Source organism: Pogoniulus pusillus, chromosome Z, assembly GCF_015220805.1.
Source record: "Pogoniulus pusillus isolate bPogPus1 chromosome Z, bPogPus1.pri, whole genome shotgun sequence".
NCBI classification, from domain to species: domain Eukaryota; kingdom Metazoa; phylum Chordata; class Aves; order Piciformes; family Lybiidae; genus Pogoniulus; species Pogoniulus pusillus.
In genome coordinates this window covers 3,300,385-3,318,480 of record NC_087309.1, presented here as the reverse complement: position 1 = coordinate 3,318,480, position 18,096 = coordinate 3,300,385, and the positions used below count along the sequence as shown (strand labels likewise).

Sequence of the window (18,096 nt, the reverse complement as noted above, 5' to 3'; positions counted from 1 at the left end):
TGGTTGTGGCCTTGGGATTGCACCATGGTGTGTGTTTTGCACCTGGGATTGTAAGTTCCATGAATGCTATGAAACACTCTGTCCTCATATATATATATATATATATATATATATATATATATATATATATTTATCAGTAAGATATCTCTGATATTTCCAAAGGAAATATTTCTTGTTTATTTTAAAAACAGTGAAGATGCAAAACTTTGGTCTTCTTCACTGATAATCAGTACACTGCATCTATTCAAAACTACATCCAGCTCTGAAGCCCCTGTTGCTAGAGGGATGTGGAGATGCTAGAGAGTGTCCAGAGCAGGGCCAGAAGGATGCTCAGAGGGCTGCAGCAGCTCTGCTGTGAGCACAAACTGAAAGAATTAGGATTGTTCAGTCTGGAGCAGAGGAGGCTCCCAGGTGACCTTCTTGTGGCCTTCCAGGATCTGAAGGGGCCTCCAAAAAAGCTGGGGAGGGACTTTTTAGGCTATCAGGGAGTGCCAGGACTGGTGGGAATGGAGCAAGCTGGAGGTGGGGAGAGTGAGGATGGAGGTGAGGAGGAAGTTGTTGGTGATGAGAGTGGTGAGAGGCTGGCATGGGTTGCCCAGGGAGGTGGTTGAGGCCCCATGGCTGGAGGTGTTTGAGGCCAGGCTGGCTGAGGCTGTGGGCAGCCTGCTCTAGGGTAAGGTGTCCCTGCCCACAGCAGGGAGGTTGCAACTGGCTGCTCCTTGTGGTCACTTCCAACCCTGACTGATTCTATGATTCTATGAAAACACCACTTTGAAACAAGGTGCAGACAGCAGACAACATCAGTGGTGATACTGAAATGGAAAGCAAAAAGCTTTTATGAGAGATTATTCTTTTTATCTCTACAGTCTACTACTGGTAAGAGTCTGTTCAAAATGTAGTATTGGACAATGGGGGAGAGGACTGAAATTCATCAAATACAAGTCATACCAGACTTGATTTACTCATTGCTCCATTGACCTGACAATGAATAGAGGCACAAACAGTTAAAGGGTTTATTTTATAAACCATAGAATCATAGAATCAAGCAGGTTGGAAGAGACCTCCAAGATCATCCAGGCCAACCTAGCACCCAGCCCTAGCCAATCAACCAGACCATGGCACTAAGTGCCTCATCCAGGCTTTGCTTCAACACCTCCAGGGACAGTGACTCCACCACCTCCCTGGGCAGCCCATTCCAATGCCAATCACTCTCTCTGACAACAACCTCTTCATAACATCCAGCCTAGACCTCCCGTGGCACAAATTGAGGCTGTGTCCCCTTGTTCTGTTGCTGGTTGCTTGGCAGAAGAGACCACTCCCACCTGGCTACAGCCTCCCTTCAGGTAGTTGTAGACAGCAATGAGCTCTGCCCTGAGCCTCCTCTTCTGCAGGCTGCACACCCCCAGCTCCCTCAGCCTCTCCTCATAGGGTTTATGTTCCAGGCTCCTCACCAGCTTTGCTGCCCTTCTCTGGACACCTTCCAGTACCTCAACATCTCTCTTGACTTGAGGAGCCCAGAACTGGACACAGTACTCAAGGTGTTGAGTACAGGGTAAGAATAACCTCCCTTGTCCTGCTGCCCACACTGTTCCTTATGCAGGCCAGGATGCCACTGGCTCTCTTGGCCACCTGGGCATCATGAAACTTGGTCTTGGAAACCCCTAGCCAAAAGGTAAGCTGGAGCACTGAACCAGCAGTAACTCCCACAGCATAATATCTAACCATGTGGGCAAATTCTCCTATCTGAGAGACCTCAGACTTCCCTAATGAGTACTGTTTACAGCATGCCCTCGTGGCTTACAATCCTTGAGGAGTCTTAAGTAATATTCTCTACAGTCACCTCCTATATTTTAAAGGCAGATAAAATATTTTATGCTTTAGGTAACTTGGTGAGGGATGGCCATAAGCCAGGCCCACAGGCTTACTGATTAAAATTTAACCTTTCAAGGCTTTAGAAGACCAGATTTCCTTCATACATAAAGCTTCCACAGCTTGTTTCCTTTGTGATGGTGAGGTGTTCAGTTTATTAGGAATAGTAATGACTCCTTGCCATTTTCCACTTGTCATCCTGGAAATACTCATGTTGACTTGGTGAGCCAAATTATGGAATCAGAATCATAGAATCAGTCAGGGCTGGAAGGGACCATAAGGATCATTTAGTTCCAACCACCCTGCCATGGCCAGGGACACCTCACACTAGATCAGGCTGCCCGCAACCTCATCCAGCCTGGCCTTAAACACCTTCAGGGATGAGGCTTCCACCACCTCCCTGGGCAATCCATTCCAGCGCTACAAGATGGGGACAGAGTGCCTGGAAAGCAGCCAAGAGGAGAGGGAGCTGGGGGTACTGATAAAAAGTAGCTGAAGATGAGGCAGCAGTGTGCCCAGGTGGGCAGGAGAGCTAATGGCATCCTGGGCTGGGTCAGGAGCAGTGTGGCCAGCAGGACAAGGGAGGTTATTCTGCCCCTGTGCTCAGTACTGCTCAGGCCACACCTTGAGTGCTGTGTGAACATGAGCCAGCAGTGTGCCCAGGTGGCCAAGAGAGCCAGTGGCATCCTGGCCTGCATCAGGAATGGTGTGGTCAGCAGAAGCAGGGAGGTCATTCTGCCCCTGTACTCTGCACTGGTCAGACCACACCTCGAGTACTGCGTTCAGTTCTGGGCCCCCCAGTTTAGGAAGGACACTGAGATGCTTGAGCATGTCCAGAGAAGGGCGACGAGGCTGGGGAGAGGCCTTGAGCACAGCCCTATGAGGAGAGGCTGAGGGAGCTGGGATTGGTTAGCCTGGAGAAGAGGAGGCTCAGGGGTGACCTTATTGCTGTCTGCAACTACCTGAGGGGTGGTTGTGGCCAGGAGGAGGTTGCTCTCTTCTCTCAGGTGGCCAGCACCAGAACAAGAGGACACAGCCTCAGGCTGCGCCAGGGGAGATTTAGGCTGGAGGTGAGGAGAAAGTTCTTCCCTGAGAGAGTCATTGGGCACTGGAATGGGCTGCCTGGGGAGGTGGTGGAGTCATCGTCCCTGGAGCTGTTCAAGGCAAGGTTGGATGTGGCACTTGGTGCCATGGTCTAGCCTTGGGCACTGTGGTAAAGGGTTGGACTTGATGATCTGTGAGGTCTCTTCCAACCTTGGTGATACTGTGATACTGTGATACTGTGAGATGTTGAGGTGCTGGAAAGTGTCCAGAGAAGGGCGACAAAGCTGATGAGGGGCCTGGAGAACAGCCCTGTGAGGAGAGGCTGAGGGAGCTGAGGTTGTTTAGCCTGGAGAAGAGAAGGCTCAGGGCTGAACTCATTGCTGTCTACAACTACCTGAAGGGAGGCTGTAGCCAGGTGGGATTGGTCTCTTCTGCCAGTCAAGCAGCAACAGAAGAAGGGGACACAGTCTCAAGTTGTGCCATGAGAGGTCTAGTCTGGATGTTAGGAGGAAGTTGTTGGCAGAGAGAGTGATTGGCATTGGAATGGGCTGCCCAGGGAGATGGTGGAGTCACTGTGCCTGGAGGTGTTGAAGCAAAGCCTGACTGGGGCACTTAGTGCCATGGTCTGGTTGACTGGCTAGGGCTGGGTGCTAGGTTGGGCTGGCTGAGCTTGGAGGTCTCTTCCAACCTGGTTGATTCTATGATTCTATTCAGGCTCTCACTACCCTCATGTTGAACTTCCTCCTAACATCCAGTCTGAATCTACCCATTTCTATCTTTGTTCCATTCCCCACAGTCCTGTCACTCCCTGACATCCTAAAAAGTCCCTCCCCAGTTTTCTTGTAAGTCCCCTTAAGATACTGGAATGCCACAATAACGTCACTTGGGAGTCTTCTCTAGAGTGAATGGCTCCATCTCCCTCAGTCTCTCCTCATAGGAGAGGTGGTTCCAGTTCTCTGATCATCCTCATGGCCCTTCTGTGGACACCTTCCAGCACATCCACATCCTTTTTGTAACAGGGGCTCCAGAACTGGATGCAGTATTCCAGGTGGGGTTTCACCAGTGCAGAGCAGAGGGGGAGTATCACTTCCCTCACTGCTGGCCACACTTCTCTTGGTGCAGCCCAGGCTCTGGTTGCTCTCTGGGCTGCAAGAGCACATTGACAGCACAGATTGAGCCTCTTGCCCACCAGTAACATCATTCCTAGGCATTTGCCAAGTTTTCTAACACATCAGCAATGTCTGTGACTCCTTTCTCAATCCCTGTAGGCCCTGTGCTTGTCCTGAATCTCTTAATGTTGCTGATGACTGTGCTTCTCTTCTCTGGCATGTCGTTTAATGGCTGTTTCAGGGACATACCAGAGTATGATGCTCTGAAGTCTGGGGAGCTCTGTGCTGGTGGAGGAGAAGCTCAACAGGAGCCAGCAGTGTGCACTTGCAGCCCAGAAAGCCAAGCAGAGCCTGGGCTGCAGCAGCGGAAGTGTGGTCAGCAGGGCCAGGGAGGTGATTCTCCCCCTCTACTCTGCTCTAGTGAGACCCCAGCTGGAGTATTGCATCCAGTTCTGGAGCCCCCATTACACAAGGGCTGTGGAGACACTGGAGCATGTCCAGAGAAGGGCCAGGAGGATGCTCAGAGGCTGCAGCATCTCTGCTGTGAGCACAGACTGAAAGAGTTGGGGATGCTGTGTCAGGAGAAGAGGAGGCTCCCAGGTGGCCTTTTTGTGGCCTTTCAGTATCTCAAGGGGCTACAAAAAAGATAGACAGGCACTTTTTAGACTGTGAGGAAGTGCCAGGACTGGGGGGAATGGAGCAAAGCTGGAGGTGGAAGGTTGAGACTGGAGGTGAGGAGGAAGTTGTTGAGCATGAGAGTGGTGAGAGGCTGGAATGGGCTGCCCAGGGAGGTGGTTGAGGCCCCATGGCTGGAGGTGTTTAAAGCCAGGCTGGCTGAGGCTGTGTGCAGCCTGCTCTAGGCTAGGGTGTCCCTGCCCCTGGCAGAGGGTGGGATCTAGATGCTCCTTGTGGTCCCTTCCAACCCTGACTGATTCTCTGATTCTATGCCACCAACAGTAAATTTTAGATATTGCAAGAGGGAGCTCTGAGCAATGCATATACTCCAGCTCCTGGCATGGCTGTTATGTATGCAGAGTCACCACTTTGGCACTGATAGCATTAAGTTGCTATTTCTGAACCGCTCCTTAAAGCATCAAAAGATTACAAACACGAGCGTTAAATCGTACCTATGGGAATTATAATGCGACGTGACAACTTCCAGTATGGAAAGTGTTTGAAAGTTTCAAAGTTATAAGTGAAAGCTAAAAATACACTCAGAGAGGCACACTGAAGAACCTCACAGGAACAGTGTTGAGACAGTGATGTCTCAAAGTTGCATATACACCTCTGAAGTTGTGAAAACGCCACTGAATGTTTTAGAGGCAGGTAATAACAGTTTCAGCAAAATATCTCTGTAACTGTTTCCTCATAACATTGACATAAATTGGGAAAAAAATAATGCTCCTAAGGAGTAGTTACAGAATAAAACATCAGTGAGTACACTGAAGTCCCATTAATACAAGCATACCATGACTCCTGTGAGAGCCATTACAGCATCAGGTATTTCAGTAATGAGTACGTGTTTGGAGTCACAACATGTTGGTTTGTGTCATGTTACAAGTTGTAGAACTGCTGTAGCCTTTTACCCCAGTGAGTTGTGCATTATAGCTGTGTTAACAGAACCATCCTCTTCCTAGACTTCGTTAGAGGCAGTAGAGATGGAGAGAATCAGTTTGTCAGAAAGCAGTTTTCTGCATTCACAGTATCACAGTATCATAGTATCACCCAGGTTGGAAGAGACCTCACAGATCATCAAGTCCAACCCTTTACCACAGAATTCCTCCACTAGGTCCCAATACTAAGTCCTCTGCTTGAGAGGTGTTCCTGGGCATAGTGTTTAAGAAACTGGATGTGGAAGAAAGCAAACTAAATTCAGCATTTTAATTTCAAGTCTCGCTGGACTGATGGAAGGAAAGGGAAAAAAAAAACCCAAACCCTAATGGCTGCCAAAGAGAATCATAGAATCATAGAATCAACCAGGTTGGAAAAGACCTCTAAGATGATCCAGTCCAACCTAGCACCCAGCTCTAGCCAGTCAGCTAGACCATGGCACTAAGTGCCTCATCCAGGCTTTTCTTGAAGACCCCCATGGATGGTGAAGAGGATAAAAACCCTCGACAGCGAAAATCATATTATGCAGCTGCTGAGAAAGAGTGACGACGGACATGGAAGTCAAATTAGGATCTATACAACCTGTAATTGTGCAATCCATTCTTCCATATAGGTGTATCCTGGTAATTGTCTTTTCTGCACAGCCCATGCTATTTTTTTCCTTCCCCTTTCACACAGCAGTAAGTTTTAGCGCATGGGTTTCATTTTCCCACTCCATATATGTGGTGGTAGATACATATAGAGGCAAATGGCAGCAATTGTTACTCCACTTCATTATACTCCACAGCTGTAAGTCACCCTCCCAAACACGGAGAAAGCAACAGGCATGTGTGTATGTGCCCAGAGCCACCCAGCGTGTTTGGCTGTGCATTGAAGTTATGACAGCAAGGTGGAGCGTGCAAGTAAAGGCAGGGGTTTGTGGAGAGGGTGAGGTGCAGCTGTCCTGGAGCCATAGCAGTCCAGCCAACATACAGAAGTGGGAGAAGGAGAGAATGCTGGCGGGTGGCTGAAGAGACAGTGTTTTACTCACATGGTGCTGTGGCTCTAAAATACATTCCTGTGCCAAGCACGTAGCCCAGCATGCACAGACTGAGCTGGTGGAGCAGATTGTTGTGCTTACCAGAATGCAGCGCTCAGAGAAATGTGGTGTCAGCCTCCAGCAGCAATTGCCTGCATGCAATATATGTACGTTGAGCTGGGCACAGATCACTCAGATTATCTTGTAGGACAGCACATGAGTAGAAGTGAGTGAGCGTGTGGGGTAGTGTCAGACTGGGTAGATGCATATGAATGTGGCAGAAAGGCTGTTTTAACAAGCTCTAGCAGCACAGCTGCTGCTTTGCAAAGGCAGCATGGTGCACCTGTGTGAGAAAGGGGCAGCAATACCAGGGTCTTTTCTTGATATAGGCTGCTAAGAACCTCTGTAACACAAATAATGATATTGCTTGATTTACTGCTCAGTTAATGTTAACATCTGTATATACTCTGGTCAAAGGCTTTGAGGTTGCAACTGTACCTTAAAATTCAGTGGAGGTTCTTACCACTTTGCTGATGTGGAACAGGAGTCTACAGAGTTATCATAGGTCAAGTCCTCGCCTCAGTTCTTGTATCTGTCTCTTTTTCTGCTCTAGGGCATAAGTTTCAATTCAGCCCAGATTAGTAGAAAGCAAAAATCTTCCTACTTTCATTGGTAGTTGAGCAGCAATTCATGCAAAGTTAGCTTCTGCAGGTAATACAGAAAAGCTTGCTGCTGCTTCTTTGCTGTTGCTAAGTGCTCGGTTGGAAAACAGAAATGGGAGCCAAACCCAAGAAAACCCCAACACCCACACACCCCTCAGCTGAATCCATACCTTTAGCAAGAAGTTTTGGGGTAAACTTTTGCATGTCCATATCCATACGCAACATTTTTGTTATAGGGATTATTTTTTCTTTTTTTTCTTTTCCTTTTTCTTTTTCTTTTTCTTTTTCTTTTTCTTTTTCTTTTTCTTTTTCTTTTTCTTCTTCTTTTTCTTTTTCCTTTTCTTTTTCTTTTTCTTTTTCTTTTTCCTTTTCTTTTTCTTTTTCTTTTTCTTTTTCCTTTTTCTTTTTCTTCTTTTTCTTTTTCTTTTTCTTTTTCTTTTTCTTTTTCTTTTTCTTTTTCTTTTTCTTTTTTCTTTTTCTTTTTCTATTTCTTTTTCTTTTTTCTTTTTCTTTTTCTTTTTCTTTTTTTTCTTTTTCTTTTTCTTTTTGTTTTTCTTTTTCTTATTTTTCTTTTTGTTATTATTTTTGTTTTTGTTTTTGTTTTTATTTTTATTTTTGTTTTTATTTTTTTTTTTATTTTTCTTTTTCTTTTTCTTTTTCTTTTTCTCTTTCTTTTTCTTTTTCCTTTTCTTTTTCCTTTTCTTTTTCCTTTTTCTTTTTTTTTCTTTTTCTTTTTCTTTTTCCTTTTCTTTTTCCTTTTTCTTTTTCTTTTTCTTTTTCTTTTTCTTTTTCTTTTTCTTTTTCTTTTTCTTTTTCTTTTTCTTTTTCTTTTTCTTTTTCTTTTTTGTCTTTTTCTTTTTCTTTTTCTTTTTCTTCTTCTTTTTCTTTTTCTTCTTCTTTTTCTTTTTCTTTTTCTTTTTTGTCTTGTGTTTGTTTTTATTTTTATTTTTTGTCTTTTTCTTTTTCTTTTTCTTCTTCTTTTTCTTTTTGTTATTATTTTTCCTTTTCCTTTTATTTTCTTTTTCTTCTTTTTATTTTTCTTCATCTTTTTCCTCTTCTTATTCTTGTTATTTTTCTTATATTTCTTCTTTTTTCCTTTTTTCTTTTTCTCTTTTTGTTTTTCTTTCTCTTTCTCATGCTCTTTTTTTCTTTCTGAGTCAGGCACAGAAAAGGTTCTGCACTGATTAGAAGATGCTTCAAACAACCTTGACGTGACTAGACAAAATGAGGCACAGGCATTTTACATAACGGTCTCTTAACACCCAGCTTAGAACAAATCTTCATTTTCAAAAAGACTGGCTCAAGCTCCCGTAAGGAGGAGTGCTCCAAACTGCAGGACACTGCTTGTTGTGATCCGTGACATTGGATTCCAGGGGTTTACTCCTATAAAATTTGAGACCAAATCTTCCATACTTTTGTCATTTTCCTTTTTGTTAGCATCTCATGAGGAAAAACAAACCACAGCACACCAGGGAGGTGATAGTGCTTGGCTTTTATTACTACCTGGGAAGTGGTTTCCTGTGGGACAAGGGTGGGATGGGTGATGTGGGAATGGGCTGGCAGAGCACAGCTGGGCTTCACCATGTGGGATGTTTTTCTTTCACAGATAACACTTACGTTTCCAGTTCTGATAATGATGAAGATGTGTTAGTGACAACAGAGCCAATTCCAGTAATTTTCCACCAAATTGCCACAGGTAATCTTTACCATCCCAGGTACTTTGTAAAACTCATATTTTGTGAGGAAAGATGAGCTGCTGCCTGTACTTGAAGGGGGATATGTTAATGTGCACAGCTGTACAGATAGCTGTTTTCATGTAGTCTTTCTGTAGTAAATAACATTTCAGACTGGAAGAAATCAAAATATTTCATATGAGGATCACCACGGTTGTGTAGGCAGGATGCATTTTATTCTTTGGATGTCTTAAAATGTAATGCTTCAAACATCACTAAATCTTCACCTATAGGGATGAAGCAGTCTAGAGCTACCATTGCCTCTGGAGAATCGTTTCAGACAATTTCAAGCAAAATGCTTCAGCTGTGTCACTGAATTACAGAAAGAAAAATAATGAAATACACCCTTCCCCAGTGATTTTGGGAACCTTCCATTTGAAATAATTTCCATGCTTTCAGAAAGTATTTGGTACCTGAAAGGGTCTGCTTTTCAGACCTATAGGCTCATTTGCACAACATATAACCAAGATCTGTGCATTCCCCATTGAGTGCTTTAAGATTTTTAGCAGACAAATTCCCTGATGAGTTGAGGCTGCAGGAGAAAATGTATAGAGCCTTCATTCTGGCAGTTCTTCGGAGAGGAACACTTGACTTTGCAGTATTTTTGTTGTTACTAAAATGCTTTAGGGATGTTTTTTGTTTGTTTGTTTGTTTGGGGTTTTGTTTTGTTTTTGTTTTTGTTTTTTTTTTGCATAACACAGAATTAATTTCAGTCCCACGGGAAAATCAATATGATCTTCAGCCTCTGATCTCATTTATACCCATGCAAATCGGGGATAACTTTACTGAAGTCGGTGCAGCAGCCCTCTAACAAACTGACCCTTATAGTCAGATGCATAGGATGAATTCCACCAGCAGATATTTCTGTCACTTAAAAAGAGATAGAGCCTGACATTTAACATAGGCAATGACCCTACATAATTCTACATAGAACAGAGACTAATTTGGTTTTGTTGTCATTTAACATAGGCAACCACCTTATATTCCATATAGGACAGGGTCTAATTTGGTTTTGTTGTCATTTAACATAGGCAACCACCTTATATTCCATATAGGACAGGGTCTTATTTAGTTTTGTTGTCATTTAACATAGTCAACCACCTTATATTCCATACAGGACAGGGTCTTATTTGTTTTTGTTGTCATATAACATAGGTAACCACCTTATATTCCATACAGGACAGGGTCTTATTTGGTCTTGTTGTCATTTAACATAGGCAACCACCTTGTATTCCATATAGGACAGAGTCTTCTTTGGTCTTGTTGTCATTTAACATAGGCAACCACCTTGTATTCCATACAGGACAGGGTCTTCTTTGGTTTTGTTGTCATTTAACATAGGTAACCACCTTATATTCTGCATAGAACAGGGTCTAATTTGGTTTTGTTGTCATTTAACATAGGCAATCACCTTATATTCCATATAGAACAGGGTCTAATTTGGTTTTGTTGTCATTTAACATTGATTTTGTTGAAGGGGCTTTAATTTTTCCTTCTTTTAGGAAGCATGCAAAATTGGTGAATGACACTAAATTGCTAAATCACAGATTGGCAAAGAAAAAAAGCAAACTTCTAGAGTTGAGATTTCATTTCACAGTTAATAAAAGCATGAATCTCCTGCAGAATTAGGAGCTTCTTAATTTTAGGATGTTCTCTTGTCAACTTCTTGATGTTTTTCATGTCTGCAACTCTATCATTTGTGCTCTGCTATTGCAGCAAAGTATTTCAAGTCTACATAGGCAAAGTTATTTCACATTTTCCACACACGTTCACTGTTTTTTTTCCTCTTTTCTTTTAAGAATTAAAAAAAACCAGTGATGTCAACTGTTGCTTATCCATAAGGTCGAAATTGCAGAGGGAAAATGGAGAGGTATGTGTTTCTTATCTGCATGCTTTGGCAGAAGTTACTTTAAGAAACAACAGAAAGCAATAAAATACAGACAGGAACACAGAAACACAGAATTAACCAGGCTGGAAAAGACCTTCAAGATCATCGAGTCCAACCTAGCATCCAGCTCTTCTAATTAACTAAACCATGGCACCAGGTGCCTCATCCAGCCTCCTTTTAAGCACCTCCGGAGACAGTGACTCCATCGCCTCCCTGGGCAGCCCATTCCAATGCCAATCACTCTTGCTGTGAAGAACTTCCTCCTAACATCCATCCTGAACCTACCCTGGCGCAACTTGTGGCTGTGTCCCCTTGTTACAACTGGGTGCCTGGCAGGAGAGCCCAGCCCCACCTGGCCACAGCCTCCCTGCAGGCAGCTGCAGACAGCAATGAGCTCTGCCCTGAGCCTTCTCTTCTGCAGGCTGCACACCCCCAGCTCCCTCAGCCCCTCCTCACAGGGCTGTGCTCCAGACCCCTCCCCAGCCTTGCTGCCCTTCTCTGGACCAGCTCAAGCACCTCAACATCTTTCTTAAATTGAGTGGCCCAGAACTGGACCCAGCACTCAAGGTGTGGCCTGAGCAGTGTTGTGTACAGGGGCAGAAGCACTTCCCTGGTCCTGCTGGCTACACTGCTCCTGATGCAGGCCAGGATGCCATTGGCTCTCTTGGCCACCTGGGCACACTGCTGGCTCATGTCACGCTGCTGGGCAATATGAAGGCTTGCCATAGATATCCTAGCAAATGTGTGCTCAGACAAACTGTACACCTTAACACATTTTAGAGAATAAGCATAGTTCTCTGGGTTTCATGCTTGGATAAATCAGTGAATCACTTAGCTGGGAAAGGGATGTCCTAAAAATACAGGTTTCTTGGAGAAGCAGGCCATGATGATGGTCATAATGACCTTTTAACCTGCTCCTGCACACAGAGACCTCATCCCACCTCACTGCTTCTTCCTGTGACCTACAGCAGCCCCCACTGAGGTTCTAGACCTCTGCATGACTCTAGACACTGCATGTAGTGTCTGGAGGATTATTTCCTTCCAGTCCTAGTTATATTTCTGCTGTACCCCTGGCATGGGTTCTTTGATCAGTCTCACTGAGACATTAACTCAAGAACTGATGCCAATGTAAAGTGTGCAGGGCTTCACTGTGTCTTGGGCTCAAAAAAGTACCACTTAGGCCCATAGCCCAGGGAAGAGATTGATGATTGTATTAAGGATTTGGGTATTCTACTTAAAGGCTTTCTTTGCCATGGGTGAGTGCTGAGTTTCTTGACAACTGCCTTTTAGGCTCTGGTCTGTAATTGGTTCTGGAAATAGGAGGTAAGCGTGCCCAGATACACAAATGTGCATAGAATCATAGAATCAACCAGGTTAGAAGAGACCTCCAAGGGCTAAGTGCCTCATGCAGGCTTTGCTTGTACAACTCCAGGGACAATGACTCCACCACCTCCCTGGGAAGGAGGGTAACCTCCTCCAGGCCTACCTCAGCCTTTTCAGCTACCATTACCCCTTCATCCCGAGCTCATGATAGGCCTGGATGAGGCACTTAGTGCCATGGTCTGGTTGACTGGACAAGGCTGGGTGCTAGGTTGGACTGGATGATCTTGGAGCTTTCATCCAACCTGGTTGATTCTATGATTCTTCCCAGCCTCAACTATGCCCCTACAACCCTCCTCAGACTCTCCAGCTACTATTATCTCTCCCCCTGAACCCATGTTGTTTATCCCAGCCACCATTATCCTCCCCCTAGCTTTCTTCAACCTTTCCATCCACTACTATGCCCACTCTGGGCCTGACTCAGCCTCCCCCATCTGCCATTACCCATCTCCTGGGCCCCCCTCAGCCTCCTCCAGCCACCACTTTCCCCCTTCTAAGCCCTCCCCAGCTCCTCCACCTGCTAATTTCCCCTTTCCAAGCCCTCCTCAGACCCCTCCAGCCACTGTTACCCCACAGTAAAACCTGATTTGATATGAAAAGCTGCACTGGAAATGCTTTGCATTCAGTGCATGTTAAACATAAAACTTTGAGTGCAAGAAGAATTTACCCATTTGATGAAAAGTTTGAGCTACAGCTAATGTCTGTGGGGCAGAGTTTGAGCTTTGAGGGTGTTTTTAGTTGAAAGAGGTGCTTAAATGTGAAAGTACTGACAACAGCAGCCAAGATAAACATTTCAACACTAAGCATTTTGGTCGGCTGGACAGTTGGAGATTTGGTTAGGATAGGATGGGTTTGTAACTATCTTGATGTAAGGGATCTTTTCCTCTTTGGTGGGTGCCAGGCAACCAGCAATAGAACAAGGGGACACAGTCTCAAGCTGTGCCAGGGGAGGTCTAGGCTGGCTGTTAGGAGGAAGTTGTTGTCAGAGAGAGTGATTGGCATTGGAATGGGCTGCCCAGGGAGGTGGTGGAGTCTCTGTGCCTGGAGGTGTTGAAGCCAAGCCTGGATGAGGCACTTAGTGCCATGGTCTGTTTGATTGGCTAGGTCTGGGTGCTAGGTTGGACTGGATGGGTTTGGAGGTTTTTTCAACCTCAGTGATTCTATGATTCTATGTTTAGGTTGAAGTGAAGGATTATGATTGAACAGGTGTTTTTTAGGGGGTCCTTGTCAACATAAAGTCTAGATATAACACAAATGCAAAACAGGAATGACTATCTTTCAGCAATTATCTCATTACAAGGAAAATTCTCCATTGGCAGGGAGCAGAATATAACAGTTCATGTGGAACTGCAGTCTGTACCAGGATCAACTTCTATTTACTTGAGTGCAGTTATTCACAGAGCAGCCTATTTAGAGCAGGTTGTTTGTTTTTTGTTTTTTTTTTTACTTAGGTAAACATCTTACTCTCTAATCCTTAGATTTCATAGTCTGAGAACAGAGCTAGCCAGAAAATTAAGTTTGAACTTTTCTGGCTACAGCGTGGAACTTCTGTTTAAAATGATAAACCAAAAGCAGAGCATCCATTTTTCACAGAAACGAACGCAGGAGTTCCCATGCTCCTACTTGAATTATTTCCTTAAACTACCAGAACTGATCTACCAGAGTAAAGTTAACTAAAGCTTTATTAGGTCACTGAAACCCTAAATGGATTAAGTCCAGAACTTAGAATCATAGAACCAGTCAGGATTGGAAGGGACCACAAGGAGCAGCCAGTTCCAACCCCCCTGCCATGCCCAGGGACACCCTAGCCTAGATCAGGCTGCCCACAGCCTCAGCCAGCCTGGCCTTAAACACCTCCGGCCATGGGGCCTCAACCACCTCCCTGGGCAACCCATTCCAGCCTCTCACCACTCTCCTGCTGAACAACTTCCTCCTCACCTCCAGGATGAACCTACCCACCTCCAGCTTTGCTCCATTTCGCCCAGCCCTGTCACTCCATGAGAGCCTAAAAAGTCCTTCTCCACCTCTTTTGTAGTCCCCTTCAGATCCTGGAAGGCCACAAGAAGGTCACCTGGGAACCTCCAGACTGAACAGCTCCAACTCCCTCAATCTGTCCTCATAGCAGACCTCCTCCAGTCCTCTGATCAACCCAGTGGCCCTTCTCTGTACACATTCCAGCACATCCACATCCTTGTAGTGGGGGCTGCAGAACTGGATACAGTACTCCAGATGGGGTCTCTGGTGATTGAATTATGCTTTGTTAGGAAGAGAACAAAGTGTTATGATCCTGAATAGTCTACTCAATTCCCTAGTTCCTTGGAATACCACACTGTGTCTGGAGGCAGACAGAGTTTTCATTTCTCCAACACAGAGTGCTCTCATGTACCCAGTTAGAAAGTGCTTGTTTGGTCTAATAGACCACAATCCTTAAGACAGGTCCTTAGCAGTTTTCTGGGAAAATGATTCTAGGGACATCTCTTAATAAAGAGTGTGATGACCTTATTTGTAAAAAGATAATTTGTATAGTTAGAGCCATAAATGCAAGAAAGGGACCTGGTAGATAGTACTGGTAGATAGTAGCTGAAGATGAGCCAGCAGTGTGCCCAGGTGGGCAGAAGAGCCAATGGCATCCTGGCCTGCATCAAGAGCAGTGTGGCCATCAGGACAAGGGAGGTTCTTCTGCTCCTGTGCTCAGCACTGCTCAGGCCACCCCTTGAGTACTGTGTCCAGTTCTGGGCCCCTCAATTCAAGAGAGATGTTGAGGTGCTGGAAAGTGTCCAGAGAAGGGCAGCAAGGCTGGGGAGGGGCCTGGAGCACAGCCCTGTGAGGAGAGGCTGAGGGAGCTGGGGGTGTGCAGCCTGCAGAAGAGGAGGCTCAGGGCAGAGCTCATTCCTGTCTACAACTACCTGAAGGGAGGCTGTAGCCAGGTGGAGTTGGGCTCTTCTGCCAGGCAACCACCTACAGAACAAGGGGACACAGCCTCAAGTTGTGGCAGGGGAGGTCTAGGCTGGATGTTAGGAGGAAATTCTTGCCAGATTGAGTGATTTGCATTGGAATGGGCTGCCCAGGGAGGTGGTGGAGTCACTGTCCCTGGAGGTGTTGAAGCCAAGCCTGGCTGGGGCACTTAGTGCCATGGTCTGGTTGACTGGCTAGGGCTGGGTGCTAGGTTGGACTGGATGATCTTGGAGGTCTCTTCCAACCTGCTTGATTCTATGATTCTATGTGCATTGTTTGCTAACTTTCCTTTTCCATTAAGGAGTCATGGCACAACAGCACAGTTGAAGAAGACTCAGAAGGAGATAATGATTCTGAGGAGTTCTATTATGGAGGACAGGTAACAAAGGAAACTTTTTGCACACATTTTAAGAAATTAATATTTGAGAGCTTCTGTTTTTCATCTCATTTCAAGTGTAAAAAAATGTTAATTTATGGTGTTTGTTGCACATTGAATAGAATGGTATGTGTACACACACACACACACACACACACACACATATATATAGTATTTGAGACTGGATGAGGCACTTAGTGCCATGGTCTAGTTGACTGGATAGGACTGGGTGCTAGGTTGGACTGGATGATCTTGGAGGTCTCTTCCAACCTGGTTGCTTCTGTGATTCTATTTTGTAGGAGAAATGTTAAATGTTAGGCTGTGTAATTATATGAAATCTAAAATAAGATTATCTTGTTTGCTTGTGCAAAGTTGTAAGAACACAAAAGTCAAATGTGCTTCAGAACACTTGGAACCATAAGGCAGTTGTCTGCTTCCAGGACACACTCTTAAAAGCTTATCCTATTGCTGATACAGATAGGAAGCTGATCTGGATCCAAATCCGTTTCCTTCTGGTGCATTGCTGTTCTGTAAAGTGCAAGAGCACTGCAATTTGGTGGTAAAAATAGTTATTATAAAGCAATTTTGACCTAGGCAATAGTCCATTCTTTCTCTGTGCCCTGCAGTTTTATTTACCTTGAAAAATACCTCTTATTTTTGGATGAATGTGCTGCTCCATGTCTCGCCTTCATGTTCCCTCAGCAGAATTAGTCATTATTACATCCTCATATGTATTGGGAAATAAAACCTCTTCGTCTTCTTTTCCTTTTTGCAGTGTCAGTAAAGTGCTTCATGCTGTTAGTTTCATTATTGAGATTTTCCTATCCTTTCAAGTCTGTTATCCCAAAGGAATCATTTCTCACTTATGTTAATAGAACTGTTTGTTTTGATATGAATACTTTAGTGAATTAGAAACCACGTTAATGAAAGTTGTCACTGCCTCAGCCTTAAGGCTGAAGCTATCTGTACCCTGGCTGCCCAGCCAAGGCTGTGCTAGCATGCCCAGCAGTGCCAGCAGGTTGGGTTAGAGCAGAGAGCAAGGGATGCTGACGAGCTGACATCACTGAGCCTCTTGCAGAGTCAGCAGCGTGGTGAGGCTTGAACATAAAGATGTGTGTTGAGCTTCTTGATCTGAAAAAAGCTAAGCATGCCCCTAAAGCTGTTAGAAATTATACTGTAACTGGAACTGGAAGAATCTATTTTCAGTGTCAGAAATACCTCAGGTGTGGTTTTGCCCTGCTAACTTTAGAAATGAGTGCAGGAATTGCCTTCCTTCTGCTGCTGACTCTCAGGGCTGAAGAGGGTCACGTACACATACTTCAGTGCAAAGCACAATGTCTGACTGTAATGTATCCTGAATTTGCCCTGTAGTGATGGGTTGTGTGTACTGGCTCCATTTTTCAACTCTGCAGAACGGGCAGTAACCTCAAGGTGAAGAAGGCAGCAGCAAGCAGCTGGTAGTGCTTGTTTCTTGAACCAGCGCTAATATGTTTATGTTTGTTAAAGGATGTTTGGCAGTGCTCAAATTAATTAATCTTAACAGTGTCTATGAGATATGAACACAGAGAGCAGCACATAATTTGGCAAGGTGTGCTGTGTGCACAAAAAGGACGTGGAACTGTTAGAACTAGCCCAGAGGAGAGCCACAAAGATGCTCAGAGGGCTGCAGCAAGCTCTGCTCTTAGGACAGGCTGAGAGAGTTGGGACTCTTCAACCTGGAGAAGAGAAGGCTTCGAGGAGACCTTGTAATAGACTTTCTGTATCTGAAGGGGGCTACAGGAAGGCTGTGAGGGGGGCTATTGACAAGGTCTTGCAATGACAGGATGAGGAGGAATGGGTTTAAACTGGCAGAGGGGAGATTGAAACTGGATGTTAGGAAAGAGTTCTTTGCAATGAGAGTGGTGAGCCCCTGGCACAGGTTGCCCAGGGAGGTAGTTCAAGGCCAGGCTGGATGAAGCCTTGAGCAAAATGTTCTAGTGGGAGGTGTCCCTGCCTATGGCATGGGTGTGGAACTGCATGATCCTTGAGGTCCCTTCCAACCTGAACTGTTCTATGATTCTATGTACAATTGGCAGTACTGATTGCAATTTAGTTGCCTTATATTTGAAGGACTCAGGAAATAAAATAGGAAATCAGGTAATGTGCAAAGTTCCTTGAGAGATAGAAAAAGAACAGTCTTTTTTTTCCCCAAACCAAGTGATTGGGAGAGTTACTAAGTGAGCTTCAGGTGCAATGGGAAGGCAAAATACTTGGCTGTGTATGTCAGGAAGCAAGCAAGACAAGCTGCTTTGTGTGAGACAAGGATGTGCTGTGCCCACAGAGAACATAGAATCATAGAATCATAGAATCATCCAGGTTGGAAGAGACCTCCAAGATCATCCAGTCCAACCTAGCACCCAGCCCTAACCAATCAACCAGACCATGGCACTAAGTGCCTCATCCAGTCTTTTC

General features: G+C 44.9%; 1 protein-coding gene across 2 annotated transcripts in view; it reads left to right on the top strand.

Annotated features, from left to right (window-relative positions):
* The window catches only part of PARP8 (poly(ADP-ribose) polymerase family member 8), a 233,677-nt gene that overhangs the window by 105,276 nt on the left and 110,305 nt on the right, over positions 1 to 18,096 (top strand). The window contains exons 4-6 of one of the 2 annotated variants that reach the window (XM_064176854.1): positions 8,920 to 9,009; positions 10,846 to 10,916; positions 15,571 to 15,648. In XM_064176854.1, the coding sequence (XP_064032924.1) occupies positions 8,920 to 9,009; positions 10,846 to 10,916; positions 15,571 to 15,648 (239 nt within the window). The remainder of the gene's footprint in view (positions 1 to 8,919; positions 9,010 to 10,845; positions 10,917 to 15,570; positions 15,649 to 18,096) is intronic. The other variant, XM_064176855.1, reaches the window with a different exon arrangement.